Source organism: Tachysurus vachellii, chromosome 3 (genome assembly GCF_030014155.1).
Source record: "Tachysurus vachellii isolate PV-2020 chromosome 3, HZAU_Pvac_v1, whole genome shotgun sequence".
Lineage (NCBI taxonomy): Eukaryota > Metazoa > Chordata > Actinopteri > Siluriformes > Bagridae > Tachysurus > Tachysurus vachellii.
The window spans coordinates 15,745,340-15,761,911 of NC_083462.1; the positions used below are offsets into that span (position 1 = coordinate 15,745,340).

Here is a 16,572-nt window from a genome sequence, read left to right on the forward strand (position 1 = left end):
ATAACTGAAATATATCAGATTTGTGAAATAGTTTTTTTCATGTAACTAAATTTTTGCATTATATCAATGTTTTAACTCTACTGCAATTTACCTCATCTAAAATTTCATGTATTTGCTTTTTTTTTTTTTACTTTTTTTTGCTGTCGCTCATTATTATTATTATTATTATTATTATTATTATTATTATTATTATTATTATTATTATTATTCATACAAAACATAATGTCGTTATAATCAAACTGCTAAACTGATCTGCATATGCAAATGAACATGGAAATTAAAATATTTTTGCACGCGCTAAGATATTATCAGTGTTTATTACTATTTACTATTTAACTCCTGATAGTAATTCATGCTAAAGTTTTGCATAATTTATTAATTTGATATTCAAATGAAACAGGTAATATGAAACACAACAAAAATAATTATGTCTAAAGGAACAATAATTCGATATTTTTATTCGTTTCTGTATATAATGTCTATGAGCATTTTTACATGAATATTTTGCACAATTAGTCCATCATTTTTCTCCCAATAATATCGCTTCGGCATAAATATCTAGATTTCTGTTGATGAATTAGGTTCAAAAGTTAAATTTTTATTCTGTATGAACATTTTACTTATTTAATAAAACGCAATTGTTAACGTTCCAGTGTTATACAGATCGACTTGATAAACTGCTGATAAAAGTATTTTTAACCTCATTTACCGCCTTATTTATCATGGTCAAACTCAATAAGATATTCTGTCAATTTAATAGAAATGATAAAAGCATATAGTGCATAAACAGCTCACGTGCATAACCATGACACGTTTCTCTGAATGTTGTCATTCTGATCAGCAAAATAAATCACAATCAAAATTCCTTCCATTTCACGGCAAATGTGTTATCTCCTGAATTACAAATCTTTTACAAAGTGCGTTTTACATTTTTTTTATTCTTTCATTTTTTAAAACACAAAGCGCACATTCTATTTAAACTCGATAAGAAAGCACAACGTCGTAAATTCGCACCAACCAAAAACAACTGTAGAAAAGCTCAAATGTAAAGAAGAAAGAAAAAAATTAAGAAAAAGAAATATGTCACAGAAACAGTGAAATATGCAGCGCGCATTAATATTGATATTTTATAGAGATTATAGAGATATTTCTCTCTTCAGAGTTTTATGTATTATTTCAGTCATACTAAAAAAACACAGTCTTCTAAAAATGCATAAATTGTAATAGATTACAAATATAAAATATCAGGCTATTATTAAAGCATACAAGTATTTAAAAATTACAACAGAGACCATTAAAATGGTAAATTACAATTAGAGTTCTAAAACAATACATAGATTACTAATATGCCGCATTTAACGCAATGTGTTCATCTAAATTTGCGTTTCACTTCGCTGCGAAACTAAATATTAATAAATAATGTTATTTAGGGAAAAAAACGCATGAAGCAAAGAGAGGAAACATCCAGGTGAAGCTTCACACAATCGCCCGTCATGTGTCACATGTCTGACACACACACACGCGCGCGCGCACACACACACACACACACACACACACACACACACACACACACACACACTCCTCTTAATTGATTTCTCCTAATTAACTCAGTGCCTCCATCGATTTCCTCTCCCTATTCTTTATCCTCCTGCACACACAGGACCTTATTATTCTCCAGTTAACTGAGACGCGCTCAAATAAACACTCGGTGCATTCAATTTTCCCATAAAAATAGACAACACTAAATAAATCTGATCACATGTCACCGACACGTCGCTCCACAGACACCGTCATCTCCATTTATACACTGTACAATTAGCAAGAAAAAAATCAGTGAATGTGACATCATACAGCTACAATACAATCAACATACAGCTACTTTTATATATCTGCGTTTTAGACATTTAGTTTATAGTCATGTCCAGTAGCCGGGAACAGACAGATCAGTACAGAAGGTTCCTTTTATCATTTCTTCTTAGTTTTTGATTGTGTGAACTTCATACTGAGAAAGAGAGAATAAAACAGGATATCAGGATAAATAGGAAAAAGGATATCAGGTGGAAATTATTTATATAAACAGTCCTGTAAATAAAAGGAACATTTCACAGTATCCATCATCAATGATATTGCAATAATTAACGAGAGAGAGAGAGAGAAAGAGAGAGGAGAGAGAGAGAGAATGAAAGAGAATGACAGGGACAAGGTAAGGGTGAATGTTGAGGCCCCTTGACTGCAGAATTGAACCTCTCATGAATGAAACACCACCCTATCTAGCTCTTTCAGGGAAGTGTGTGTGTGTGTGTGTGTGTGTGTGTGTGTGTGTGTGTGTGTGTGTGTGTGTGTGTGTGTGTGTGTAAAAGTTGATCAATGTGATGCAGAAGGCAACAAAGACAACATCTTATTATAACCGTAAAATTCTGCTCTGTGTTCTAAAAGAGACAATGGGAACGTCAACGTCTTTAACCCATGAATGATACTTTTTCAGACACTTATTTGTATTGCTCTAACACAATCTCTCTCTCTCTCTCTCTCTCTCTCTCTCTCTCTCTCTCTCTCTCTCACTCTCTCTCTCTTTTCCTCTTGTGCTCAGCATCTTTGCTGTTTCCATGGTGATGGCAAGCTGCTAAGGTGAGACAGTGAGATGGGGGCATGGGGGCTGAGTGTGTATTGAGGGTGAGGACAGAAGAGGGGAAATTGCAGGTTTTTGCCACTGACACATTAGAAATTATGTAAAAAGAAAAGAAGATTGACCTTTATGAGATTCACTATTGGGCTTGTGATAAAAACCCCTAATCCCTCATTGCTCATCTCTGTCTCAGATTAATCATCCTCTGAAAAAAAAGGGAGTATATAAAAGTCTATTACAAAAATCCAACAAACATTCACTATACCAAAATAGGGCTGTGAGATTGGTTACACTTACTGTCCACTTTAATAGGAACACCTGTGGTCAGGAGAGCTGAGTGCAGATCAGAACATTTGACTTCTGACAGATTTGGCTCCAATAATCGGGTCTCTGTGCTTAAAACTCGTGGTTACAGATCAGAAGACAAGGGGTTCAAGACCCCAGCACCAAGAATTGCCTTTGTTTTTCTCTTGAGAAAGGGTTCTCTCTCTCTCTCTCTCTCTCTCTCTCTCTCTCTCTCTCTCTCTCTCTCTCTCTCTCTCTCTCTCTCTCTCTCTCTCTCTCTCTTTCTCTGTATCATGTCTGATTCTGTGTCCTGACTCCAGCTTCCTAAAAAGATTGGATATGTGAAAATAATTTCAGTCTGTTATAATAGACTGTATATGTAAATAAAGGTGAATAAAATCCTCCAGGTAAAAGTCAAATGTCTGTTCACATCAAACATCAGAATGGGGTAAACTGGGATGTTGGTGAAAAAATAAAAAATGGAGAAAGTGATTTATTTTATCTCTAACTGTCTCAGTTTGGGTATGTTTTTGCCCACGACGGTGTCAGATTCTTTCTATTGTATCTCATCCACCTTTCCTTGTTCTGTACATGATGAGATGCCGTTCTGCTCAGCGAGGTTGTAAGGAGATTATTTGAGTTACAAATTTCTTCCTGACATTTTAACCCACTGACCTCTTCATCTTTATTTTTTTAAAATGTTTCAAATTTAAGTTTTTTAAAAATTGTCAGTGTTAAATATTAGATTTAACATTTATTCTGTTTGTTACTATTATTCAATATTAATAATTTAATCTGAAGTAAACTACAGAAAATAAAAATCAGTGTATTTGTCTACAATAAATAAAGAATTAAACATGCTTTTATTTTTAATTGCACTGTTTTGCTGGCAGATTGTTAGTAAACCGATTCTATGTCATTATTGTAGAATTTATCGCTCTACTACAAAACTCCTTATATCTGTCTCTGTATCTGCAGTACAACAAGAAAAAAACACCTTTGTTCTCGCTGTTATAATCTTCAGTGCTTTAACTTCAATTTATAAATGACTGTCCATGTGGTTTTGAAATTCAGGCATTAGAGTTTATATGTTTCTGCAAGAATGACCACATGTAGTAAAAGAACACTTGAGTTTAATTTAATCAAATGAAAACAAGGAATAAAGTTGTCTTTTTTCATTACAATTTTCACACTTAACTGCTTATGTACATTTCTGAAAATGTTAATAATTTTTTCACAAAATAGTGTCTTACAACCACATAGGAGATTTCAGCACATCTTATAAAACACTGAGAGCAGCCGACATTTTAATTGCCTACAAATATTTCTCATTCACACACTGCTTAAGTAACTGCATTGCAAAACACTATTTCCAATGGGCAAATTAAACTTTTTATAATATTATGATGAGCCTAAAAAAATACTGTAATGCAAAATTAAAAAATGTAAATTAGGAAGATGTAGATGTCAGTCAGGGAAAAGAGCATTGAGGAAGAGAGACAAAAGAATAGGAAGGAAAAGCATCTAAATAATTTACCTGAGAAACAAATTCAATACTAAATATTAAAGTATTAGTCTTTTTTTAATGCCTTTATTATATTTATATATATATATATATATATATATATATATATATATATATATATATATATATATATATATATATATATATATATATACACACGTATGTGTATATATATATATATATATATATATATATATATACGTATATATATATATATATAGTCAATACTAATCTAGTTTTGAAAACATCAGCTACCGTCCACCCCCATTTTAAGAGCCAACTATAAAGTCTTTAAATAATATGATGAAATTAGATGTGTTTATTTATTTTAATCATTACTTTTTTTGTCTTCATTTCTCGATAGAGGTACTTTGACACCATCTACTGGTCACACGCACAACTGCAATGTTAAACGTTTTCTACAGTATATCAGCATTTCATTTACACAGACACCTGTTGTACGATTCTTTCTTTATTTCTGAAAGTAAAGTAGAATAAAATGACCAGATTTCAGCATGCAGTACTCCTCATGCATCAACACAGTTTTGACTTTATTATAAGAGATTTCAGAAGGAAATTGTCTGATCATCTGAAGGAAGGATTTCTCTTCTCCAGTGTGAGAAACATCCATTCAGTAGAAACAGAAACGTGATGACTGTCTCTTAGTATTTATGTAGAAACACATCTGTTTACACACCTACAACCTTTAACACTGTAACTCTATCTATCTGTCTGTCTGTCTGTCTGTCTGTCTGTCTGTCTGTCTGTCTATCTAACTATCTATCTACAATTTTATATTGAAATATTTTTGCCATTTTAATTTGGGACTTTGGATTTCCATGTGAATCTTTGATTCATTCTGAACTGATTATTTTTTTTTCAGTTCATTTTTCTGTTTGGTTTGTAAATGTCAATATGTTTCTTTGACACCACACACACACACACACACACACACACACACACACACACACACACACACACACACACACACACACACACACACACACACACAGCAACCTCATATCCACAATTACTCACCCAAAGATTACTGGCCACTCAGATGACCCCCCTCCCCCAGCATGTGACCTTGGCGACCTAGGCACCATGGCAACCCTGTGACCCATCCGCTAGTTGCCTGGGAGACGACCTTGGAGCACATTTGACCATAGACCCCCCTTTTCCCCCTTCTGCAGAGAGAAGGCAAGCGATCGATATTCTATCACACAGAACAGTGGAGCGAGAGGGAGAGAGAGAAATGGGGGTGCAGAGAGATTACAGGAGGGGGAGGACAACTGACAAAGGGAGTGGTGTGTGTGTGTGTGTGTGTGTGTGTGTGTGTGTGTGTGTCTGTGTGTGTCTGTGTGTGTCCGTGTGTGTGTGCCTGTGTGTCTGTGTGTGTGTCTGTGTGTGTGTGTGTGTGTGTGTGTGCGTGTGTGCGCGCGCGCACGCACGCACATACTTTATAATGCTGCAGAGAGGTGGCTTAAAGGCATGTTGGTAATTTTGTTTAATGTGTGTGTTTGTGTCTGTTTGTGTGTGTGTGTTTCTATGTGTGTGTATGTGTATTTGTGTGTGTGTCCATGTGTGAAGTTGATTGCTGTTCTGTTCATCAAAAAAGAAATGCTGGTTGAGTCTAACTGGAAAATTCCTAACAGTATTTTTACCGCTGTCTCCTTCTTCCTAGTGTTTAAGGCAAAATAACAGTCATATATGAACATGTAAAAAGAATCAAACTCCACTTTACTTGCTTTGATTGGCATGTGGTGCCATTGTTTGAAAATCTCCTGAATAATTTTTGAATAATTTGACACCAATTTTAGGCCAAATCTCATACTCAAGTACTAAATATTATATTTGAATTGTATTTAAATTTGCATGTGTGCAAGTTAAATGGTTCAAAAGGTAATTTTTAAGGATTGTACACATTTTTACATTGTGTATTTTTACATTAGTCTTATTTTTCCTGAGATATATTTTTTTATGTGGATATAATCATGATATCATATAATCATATAAACAGTGCCCTCCAGTGGCGAATTAAGAGAGTTGCATGGCTTTGTAGATGTCTTTCAAGTTTTGTGTGAAACCATGCATGCAGTCATGAGGTACAGATGTATCTCCACCTACTTACAGCCAATTGTGGTTACTTACAAAGAACAATATGTTTGTGATGATTATCATCTTGTGCTGTTTCATATGCCAGAACAGTGCTGGACTGAACTGGTCTTCTTTATAAGATTAAAATGTTTCACCATTTGTTCGAGCAGCTTCATCAGTCTGAGGGAAGTTAGCATGATTTCACAAAAATGTATCTGTCAGAGTCAATGATCCTGTCCTCCCTGGATACTCTCGTTACAGTTTTTCTCAGCTGCTTTCAGTCATTTCTCAGATCAGAATTGAAGTTTGCAGATCTCCAAGTGCATTTCTCAAAAAAACACGTACAAACTGCATAACATAGTGGATAACTGGAAAATGCTTTGTCTATCGTGCAAAAGCGTGTTTTTTATCAATCATTGTGTCAGAGGCAGCAGAATCCCATGTCATTTTTTCAACAACGTGAACGTGACAGGCAAAATTATTAGTCATGTTGTCAGTAGAACATCATACTAAGTTTTAGTTATTTAAATTATACTCAAGTCAGGTTTTGATGACTAGAAACCACTAAATTACCGTACTGGTGTATGTCATAATTTACAGTGTCCCTCCGGTAAAAAAAGAAGTTACTCTTGCAAACCATTGTGCATCAACCAGGTGTTATAGTAATTTACATGGTATGAATAGATCATTTTTCTGATTGATTCCATCTAACCTCATCTAACCAATCAACATCGACCCACGTAACAGTATATGGAAGAATCGAAACAAAAGATCAGACTGTATTCACATTTTTACTGTACTGTCAATAGTGGTACTTACATACAGAAAACAAAGGAAACTACACATAGGCTACTTACTGACAAATGGAAACCTGAAAAAGACAAAGTGGGGAAAAACTATACATGTACAACAGAAGGTAAAGGTGAAATTACATGGCAGTTTTCCTATGCGTCATGTCGGTCCTGTGTGTTGGGCCACAGATTCTCATCCACATCACAACATATATTTTCCCTTGCTATGCACGGTGGAAAGAATCTTCTTGAGTGCCTAATCCAGCCTTTGGATGCATCTGCTGAGATGTCCTCACATGCTGCATCCATGGCAGCCAGCAGTGTCATCCGTGTATGTGGCTGATGATCATAAACCTTCCACCCCCAAGCCGAGAAAAACTCTTCACACTTCAATTGGGTTCAGGAACGGGGAGTAGGGTGGAAGGAATTCATCCTGCAGTGGTGGACAAACCACTGTCTGATGTTGTCAGAGTGATGGAAACTTACATTGTCACAAATGACTGCATACTTTGGTAGATCATCTCGATTGAGGTCCCTCTCATCTTCAGGAATGACATTTCTATAGACATTGTCTAAGAATGTAAGGAGATGCTGTGTGTTGTACGGTCCCATAATAGGAATATGAGCTAGCACACCTTGGTCTGAAATAGCAGCACACATAGTGATGTTTCCTCCACGTTGGCCTGGGACATCAACAGTAGCTCTCTGGCCGATTAGATTTCTACCATGCCTTCTGCCTTTGGCCAGGTTGAAGCCAGCCTCATCCAAGTATATGAAGTTGTGAGGTGATTCTCTTGATTCCATTTCCATTATGCGCTATATACCAGAAAAAACACAGTGTGCATAAATTACAGTATTTGTCTTCATTGTTTACAGCTATATCAAATGTAAAGATCTATGAAGTTCCACCAATATCAAATGTGTAGAAGTTACTCTTACAGTATAGTGGGTATACAACATACCTGTACAAACTGGAGTTGTAGCTCTTTCACTCTGTCAGCATTTCTTTCAAAGGGTATATTGTATAGCTGCTTCATGGTGATTACATGTCTTTTCAAGACCCTGTCTATAGTTGAAATGCTCACAGGTTGTATATTTTCAAATATACCGTCGTCTTCAAAATTAGCACTTTGTATCTCCCTTAGTCTTATGGCATTGTTAGACATAACCATATTGCAAATAGCTTCCTTCTGCTGAGATGTGAAAAGGGGCCCTCTGCCACCCCTGCGAGGTTGTCTTGCAGTCCTACATGAGAAAATATATGGTAAATTATAGTAGTATAAGGATCACAGGATTTTGATTCATACAGTAAATAACTAAGAATACTGTATGCATGGATAACCTAAGGTGTGTTACAGTATATGGAACAGTAAGTCTACAGTATTACTGTACTATACAGTACATTACATACCTGTTCTCTCTCTTAATTATTGATGACACAGTTGTTCTCACAATTTGTAGAAATCTGTACAGACATAGAATTCTGAGAACATGTTCACTCATTTTGATAGTACAGACTTCCAACCTGAGAAAAAGACTAATTGGTTTGGTGGTTGTGACATTTCAGCTGAGAACCAGGACAAGTTATTTTGGACAGCAGGACAAAAGCAACAAGAATTGTCAAAAGCAGCTGACAGATGTACAGAACCATTTGCAAGCAGTTGAGAAAACTGTAATAGAACGAGGGGAAAGTGAAAGTGGGACGAGAAGGTAAGGTGTAATGACTCCAGAGAAGGAGAGTATTGAAGAATTAGGGGTAACGAGCACAGACTGGTTTTCCTGGTGGACCTGTGAAGAGGTCTTAATCTTCTTGTGGATGGATGAAAGGGCAGCATGAAAAATAGGAGACATTTTAGAAGACCTCCACCTCTGCTCAGAGAAGATTTCCCATCCGGACATGCTCCTTCTGGACCCTACTCCCATCTGGACCTCCCTCCTTCACTCTCAAGCCATCTGTCTTCTCTGTCTAAGTTATGGATCTTATTGTCCTCAGATGTGTGTCCTTGGTCCTTCTGATGAAGATACACTGCTGATTCTGGTCCTGAGGTGTTGATCCTTCTGTGTTGGTACATCCTCCTATGTAGTGGTTGTTTTGTCTCTCCAGTCTAGGGCTCTGAACACCTCACTGCACTGGACCTTGTACATCACTCTTCTTGTGTTTTGGTGTTCGGTCTTTGAGGTGCACGAGTTTCTGCCTTAGTGTGTTGGTATCTTAAATTCAAACTTGTATGTGGTGTTTCACAAAAATTATAATTGAGATTGAGATGTTTTCTATTCTGTGGTGTAATGTTCTGATGACTCTTAATTTGTGTTGAGGTGGGTGGTGGGAATCAAACAGCAGGTCTGTGTGTGTGGCTTCCTGTATATTTCTATTTCTAGCTTCCCATCTGTCCCTATGAGAACTATACAGTCCAGGAATGCCAACCTGCTGTCCTTTGTGTCCTCTATGAGGAAGAGATGGCAACTGGATGCACTAAGTGAAGCTGGTGAAGGCATTCTAGGCAATGTTCTGCTGGGAAACCTTATTTACCACCTACCTAAACATTCTTGCAGACCAGGTTCACCCCTTCATAGTAACAGCATTTGCTCATAGCAGTGGGATAATAAGTTGTTAAGGCCTCAGTGCAGATATTAACAAATATATAGTAATTTAAATCTCTTACGTCTGTTGTCACATAATTAGTTTAATGGAATTCAGATGTGTGCAATAAAGTGTTCAGATCTCAGCAAAAATAAACCTGTTCACAGAGAACGTAGAGAAGACAGAAGGAGCTATTAAAGTTCTCACAAAAGATGAAGAAGAAGCCTTCATTGTTGTCACATCTACAGTACGTTCCAGATCTACATTATATCTACCTACTTTGGAGGTTGGGGTCAGAGCTCCGGGTGAGCCATGATACATCACCCATGGAACACAGAGTGTTAAGGCCCCTGCTCAAGAGTCCAACAGAAACAGCTTGGCAGTGCAGGGGCTTGAACCTCATCAACAACCCAGAGTCTTAACCACTTGAGCCACCACTGTGGTGGCTACCGCTAAATCAGTTCTAAATGATCAGATGTGATGTGTACATTGTGCAGCTCATCCATGTGTTAAATTCCAGTTTTCCACTGAAGAATCCAAACTTTAACTCTTAACACGACACCACCACCATGTGACACTGTGGGGATGTTGAAATTGCACCAAATGTAGAGCAAAATTTTAGATTTTAGTCTTATTAGACAAGAGAAACAATAATGTGGAATGTCTGGGCTGTGGATGTCTTTCAAACATCTCTCATCTGTCCTATGGATGACTCCTATGGATGATAAGTCACAGTTGTGTCATATTCCTTCAATTTTTAAAAAAAAATAATGGATGTGTGTGTTTGTGTGTGTGAGTGGTCTACCTTTTAAAGAACAAACAATGCCAGGTGAACGTCAGTTTTTTAAATAATGTTTTTTTTATTTTAAGTAAATGTTCTAGCAGATTTCCCAACTTTCTCTCTAACGTCATGTTTCACTACTGTTCTTTTCAGTTGTAAAGGGAAAAAAACATCTGCAGCATAAAGCACATAACTTGACATAAAGAACGAACACCATGATGTTGAATTCTACGCTTATCACTACACCACCACCACCATCATCATCATCATCATGTCCTGGTCCTAATTTACATGTGAACAATATAAAGTCTAAAACACTATGAATTACACAGACTACTTAATACTTTTATCTAAAACTGAGCAATTCATTAAAGTCACACACACAAAACAAATCAACACCAAAGTGAAAAAAGAGAAGGTTCTTCTTTTTTATTTCATTTTCTTTCTGCTCTTTTGAAGGTAAGGTACATAGCCTTATTTATTTTTTTCATATATTTTCCTCACTTATTTTAAAGAATGAAACTGGATTCCTAAAACACACAAAGCCTGTATTTTCGTCGTTTCTTGAAAGGAGAGAAGGAGAGGTGAAAGAGGTGCAGGGACTTGTGGGTAATCACACACAAACATACAGACAGAGAGGGACATTAGGTCAGAGCAGGAGGAGGTGAGTTGGGATCGAAATGATGGCAGTGTGCTTGTCATGTAAGAAGGGAAAAAAAAGACAGCACTCAGAGCAACTCTGAACAGAAAAATAACAAAACAACAACAACACAGTGGCAGAAAGAGAGAGGCCGCAGGGTTGGGAGCAGTTAATAGACCAGAGAGTCATCATTTCTTTTGACGACTGAAAGGCAGTAGCTGTTTCATTACACTTATATTTCAGCAGAGAAAACAAGAAGGTTGTAGAGAAGGAGGTGGGAGAGAGATTAAAAGAGAGAGTGAAGGAGGACAAACAGGGCGTCTAAGGGGTAAAAATAAATGGCAGTGTGTGCACAGGACATGTGTGTCCTAAGTTGGTCACGACTTGAATTACGACAGGAATCATCAGTGTCACTAGTATTCAGTACAACATTGACAGTGTTGAATGTTTTCAATAAACAGCACAGAGAAGAAGAGACTGTCAAAAAAAATCAGCGGTAGTGTTTCAGTCACAGTAAAAGAAAGAGAGTGAAGGAAGAGAAAAGAGCACAATCTCATTCTCTCTATCACTGTTGGGTTTCACACATTATTGGCATCTTTTTCTTAATTTACTTTATTACTAGAAAGAAGGTAATAGGACAGGGTGTTATTATGGTTTTGCTTATTCTCTTGGGGGAGAGAGAGAGAGAGAGAGAGAGAGAGAGAAACTGTGAACTGTGTAGGCAAATAGGGTCAGAATGAAAAGTAAAGGAAGAAGATGAAGATTTAATAGTAGGTCTCCTTTTCAATCCAACCTGTGGAGCACAGACAGACAGACAAAGAGACAAATGGTTACTACATTTATAATATCACGGAACATTATTTTGTGTGTTTGTGCGTGTGTGTAAGTGTGTGTTGTCCATACCTCCTGGGTTTCTGCGCAAGATGAGTTTTCTAATTTCATCATAAACAAAGATTAAGAAGCTGTAAGGAAATGCACAGAACCACCAACTGGGCCTGAAGAACAAAGAGAGAGAGAGAGAGAGAGAGAGAGAGAGAGAGAGAGAGAGAATGCAATAAGGTAAAATATTTATCTTGAAGTCTGTCTCAATTTTGCAATACCCATCCTCACCACTAGAGAGAAATAGTGACTCACAGCTTCAGTGCATGGTTTCTGTTTCCAGAAATCACTAAAAGATGATTGTGTGTGTGTCTGTGTGTGAGTGTATGTGTTTGTGTGTGCGTGTGTGTGTGTGAGTGTGTATATGTGTGTGTGTGTGTGTGTGTGTGTGTGTGTGTGTGTGAGTGTGTATATATGTGTGTGTATGTGTGTGAGTGTGTATATGTGTGTGTATATATGTGTGTGTGTGTGAGTGTATGTGTGTGTGTATATATGTGTGTGAGTGAGTGTGTGAGTGTGTCACTTACTTCAGTGGGTACATTCTAAGGGCCACATCCATGCCAGGGCAATAGGAAAGGAAGGCGGCCAAAGCTGTCTCTTCAAAAAGGCCAAAGACCAGAATCTTATTCCTGCAGATTGAGGGGGAAAATATGGCATTAAACATACGCTAAAAACAAAACTTTTAAACAAAGACAAACACAAAATCTGAGCAGCAGGCAAAAGGATTTATTTCAAAATTAGATAAAATTATGATAGACGGAAGGAAAAATAAAGGAAGTGAAGGGGAGGGATGGAGGAGTAGAGACACTGACTTCATGCCCTGCTGGAACACAGAGTTGCGACGAGTCTTGCAGATTATGACATCGGCCCACTGAACCACCACAATGCTCACAAAGAAAGCTGTATGACTAGTGAACTCCACGATTTTCCTCTGCTCATAGGTCTGAAAGAGAGAGAGAGAGAGAGAGAGAGAGAGAGAGAGAGAGAGACTTTTTTTTACTTTTTACAACACTTTATTTACACAAGTCACATATAAAAATTCAGGGTGACTTAAAAAATTAATAAATAAATAAGTAAATACGTGTTAAGATGGTTTCATAATTGAGTAAAACATGAGTGAGTAGTTTAATTTTGGTGCAAAGTTTAGTTCTCCTTCCTCAACAGAGCACAAAACAGTCTCCCAACACGACACACATTTAAACACATCCACATCATTCATACTTCTGTAAAATTAAAATCAATTAAAATTCTTGATTTCATCAGCCGTTTTAGTATTGTTGTGACCTCACAGTCAGTGTTCTGTGCAATTTGGTTTTTCCGGCTCAGGTATATTGCCATCTTCGCATGACCGAGGATAAAGTTAACCAGTTGGCACCTGAACCTGTGTTTCCTAATGTATTTAAAACCAAAAATAAAACACTGAACAGTAAAATCAACATAAAACAACCTTAAAATGCCCTGTAAAAACACACAAAAAAAGCATGAAAACAGAAATAAAAGAGTTCACAGAGATAATACAGTGTAAAATCCTCCACTGGAGGTCGGCAGCACTTTTTGGTAACGGTGGTTTGTACAGTGCTCTCCACTCTGGTTTAATATCATCATTAAAACCCAAAACACTTCTCCATGGGGTGTCTACCCTCCCACTCAGCTTTTTCTTATTTAAAACCTTAACACAGGCTCTGTAGAGCAGCGTCCCTGTCACTGACACAAAGTCCATCTCCCCTTCACCTCGGCACTCCAGGAGGGGGCCTTCACACCCGTCGAGATCAGGAGCGATGCTCAGCTGAGGAAAGGGTTCATCCTCTGCAGGACCAGCCTCTGTGTGATGATAATCCAGCAGCTCCTCCATGCTCCCCTGATGATAGTGAAGATTTCCAGTGGAGCTGATTGGCAACACGCAGGGACCTCAGTCTCATACACAATGCCAGGTCCTCTGCCCTCGACAAGTCTGACCCCATGATGTTCACGAGCTCCCAGAGCATCACAATGCCTGAGGAGATTAGAGTGCTGTCCACCAGAGGCTCCTCCAGCAACCAGTGTAATGTTTGATAGCCTTTGTTCTGTTTTTTATAAATGTTCCAGTTTTTAAAAAGTCCACGGTAAAACATTGGTAATTCAGAGATGTCCAGCATTTTTGTGTCTATTAGAAACAAGGCTCTGTCCAGCCCCAGTCCTTCAAGTGTGCATAAGAATCCGCTGGCTGCTGCTCTCCATATTAAGTCTCTTTGTCCAGTGAGGAGTCTCTGAATGAACTGGAGGCAGAATGCTGCAGCTCTGCTGGACAGCTGGACCAGTCCGTGCCCTCCTTCCTCTTTCGGCAGATAGAGAACACTCTGAGGAATCCAGTGTAGGTTGTCCCAGAAGAAATCCACCAGCAGGGCCTGGATGTTCGCCAGCAGGTTTGGTGGAGGATCAACGCAGGCTAGCTTGTGCCAGAGGGACGACGTGGCGAGGTTATTGCTGTAGGACATCTTTGGGACCAACCGTTTCCACCTGCTCAGTCTGCCTTTCACATGCTCTACAGAACCTTCCCAAACTCATTTCTACCTGGGGAGCCTCTTTTCCACACTAAGCCTCCTGGCAGTGAAGGTTGCCCACCTCCCCACTCCCCAACTAAAATGGCTTCACTTTTACCCCAGTTGACCTTGGCAGAAGATAAAATCTGAAAGTCCTTTAAAGTTTCAGTTAAAAACTTTGCATCATCCTGTGTGTTTATATCATAACTACCAAGTCATCTGCATAAGCTGACAAGCATACAGAGGCATTAAAATGTGGAATATTAAAACCAGAGAGATGACTCCTTAACTTGTTTAAAAGATGCTCAACCCGATCAAAAGCCTCTTCCTAGTCTAGGAAAATCATACCAGTCTTTAAGCCCAATCGCCTGGAGATGTCCAAGGTGTCATGAATTAGATATATAGTCAAAAATCGACCTGCCAGGCACCCAGTACGTCTGGTCCTGGTGAATGATCTGCTCCATCACTTTCGTCAGTCTCGATGCTAATGCTTTTGACAGCAGCTTGCAGTCAGTGCACAGTAGTGACAGTAGTGGGCACCAGTTTTTCAGGAGGGTCAGATCTTTCTTTTTAGGCAACAGGGTCAGGACGGCTTTTTCTGCAGCTTGATGGGAGATGACCACCTTCAACACTGCCCTGTAGGACCTCCAGCACATCCTGCCCTATTACTGCCCAGAACGCCTTGTAGAATTCTACAGGGAAACCATCTATACCTGGTGCCCGCAAGCTCCTCCTGAAGCTCAGCTAGTGTCAGCTCCCTGCCCATCTCACTTGCAACTGCCTCTGAGAGCTTTGGCAGGTCTTTGAGGAAACTCTCCTCCACTACCTGAGCCCCTGACCGCTCACTGCTATACAGCTTTGAATAGAAGCTAATTGTCTGCTTGCGATTTTCAGTGGGGTCAGACACAAGATCCCCTGATGCATGCATAAATCTTTTCTGTCCATTCCTTTGTTCTAAACTGAAGAAGAACTTAGAAGGAGCATCCATATTAGTAACGCTTTTAAAGCATGAGCGGACCAGCGCCCCCTGTGCTGCAGTGTCTAACAGGTCATTAATTTTGGTCTTTTTATTTTTGAGGGCTTCAATATGCCCTCGTTTTCCTGTGGCCTCCAAATGTTGAAGTTCCACTATTTCTATCTCCAGAGCTTTTAGAGATCTGGCAATGTCTCTTGTGACATTGAGAGTGTACTGTTGACAGAATTCTCTGATTTGTGCTTTTGTCACATCACACCACTGCTTTAGGTAGTTAAAAGCTGCCTTCTCAAGTTTAAAACAATTTCATAATAAATAAATAAATAAATAAATAAATAAAAGACTCTCTATAATTAGCATCTTCTAAAAGAGCAGTGTTAAAATGCCAGTAGGCACTCTTAGGTTTTACATTCTTTTTAGCAATGGTGCATTGAACCATGCAGTGATGCGAGATGCCTACTGAAAAAATAAAACACTTTGCAAAAAAAGTCAGCTGATGCTCAAAACCATAAAATCAATATAATCTTGCTAGGGAGAGCATGTTGTCTATGCAGTGGGCCCACATGTACTGTCTCTGTTTCTTGTTTAAATTCCTCCATATGTCACAGAGATCGTGGGCCTCTACCAACTCCTACAGGCGCTTACAGGAAGCTAAATGAGGTTCTGTGTGATTTCTGTCTATATTTTCTGCCGTGCAATTAAAATCACCTCCCAAAACTAAAAACACTTACACACTTAAAGCTAAAACACTTAAAAATTACATTACTTTACATTACATTACTTATGTAACCTGAGAAGGGAACGAGACGCTGCATCAGGGCTGATGCTATGGGAATGCTTCTCTGAGGAAGTTGTGTCTGAAGTGCTGTGTGCAC

At 38.3% G+C, this 16,572-nt stretch overlaps 1 protein-coding gene across 1 annotated transcript in view; it reads right to left on the reverse strand.

Moving 5' to 3' along the window:
* Nucleotides 1-11,100: 11,100 nt before the first annotated feature.
* The window catches only part of atp1a3a (ATPase Na+/K+ transporting subunit alpha 3a), a 33,464-nt gene continuing 27,992 nt past the window's right edge, over nt 11,101-16,572 (reverse strand). Inside the window, exons 18-21 of the mRNA XM_060865991.1 lie at nt 13,018-13,148; nt 12,733-12,834; nt 12,230-12,321; nt 11,101-12,119 (exon numbers count right to left, since the gene is read on the reverse strand). Coding sequence (XP_060721974.1) covers nt 12,091-12,119; nt 12,230-12,321; nt 12,733-12,834; nt 13,018-13,148 — 354 coding nt within the window. The 3' untranslated portion in view covers nt 11,101-12,090. The remainder of the gene's footprint in view (nt 12,120-12,229; nt 12,322-12,732; nt 12,835-13,017; nt 13,149-16,572) is intronic.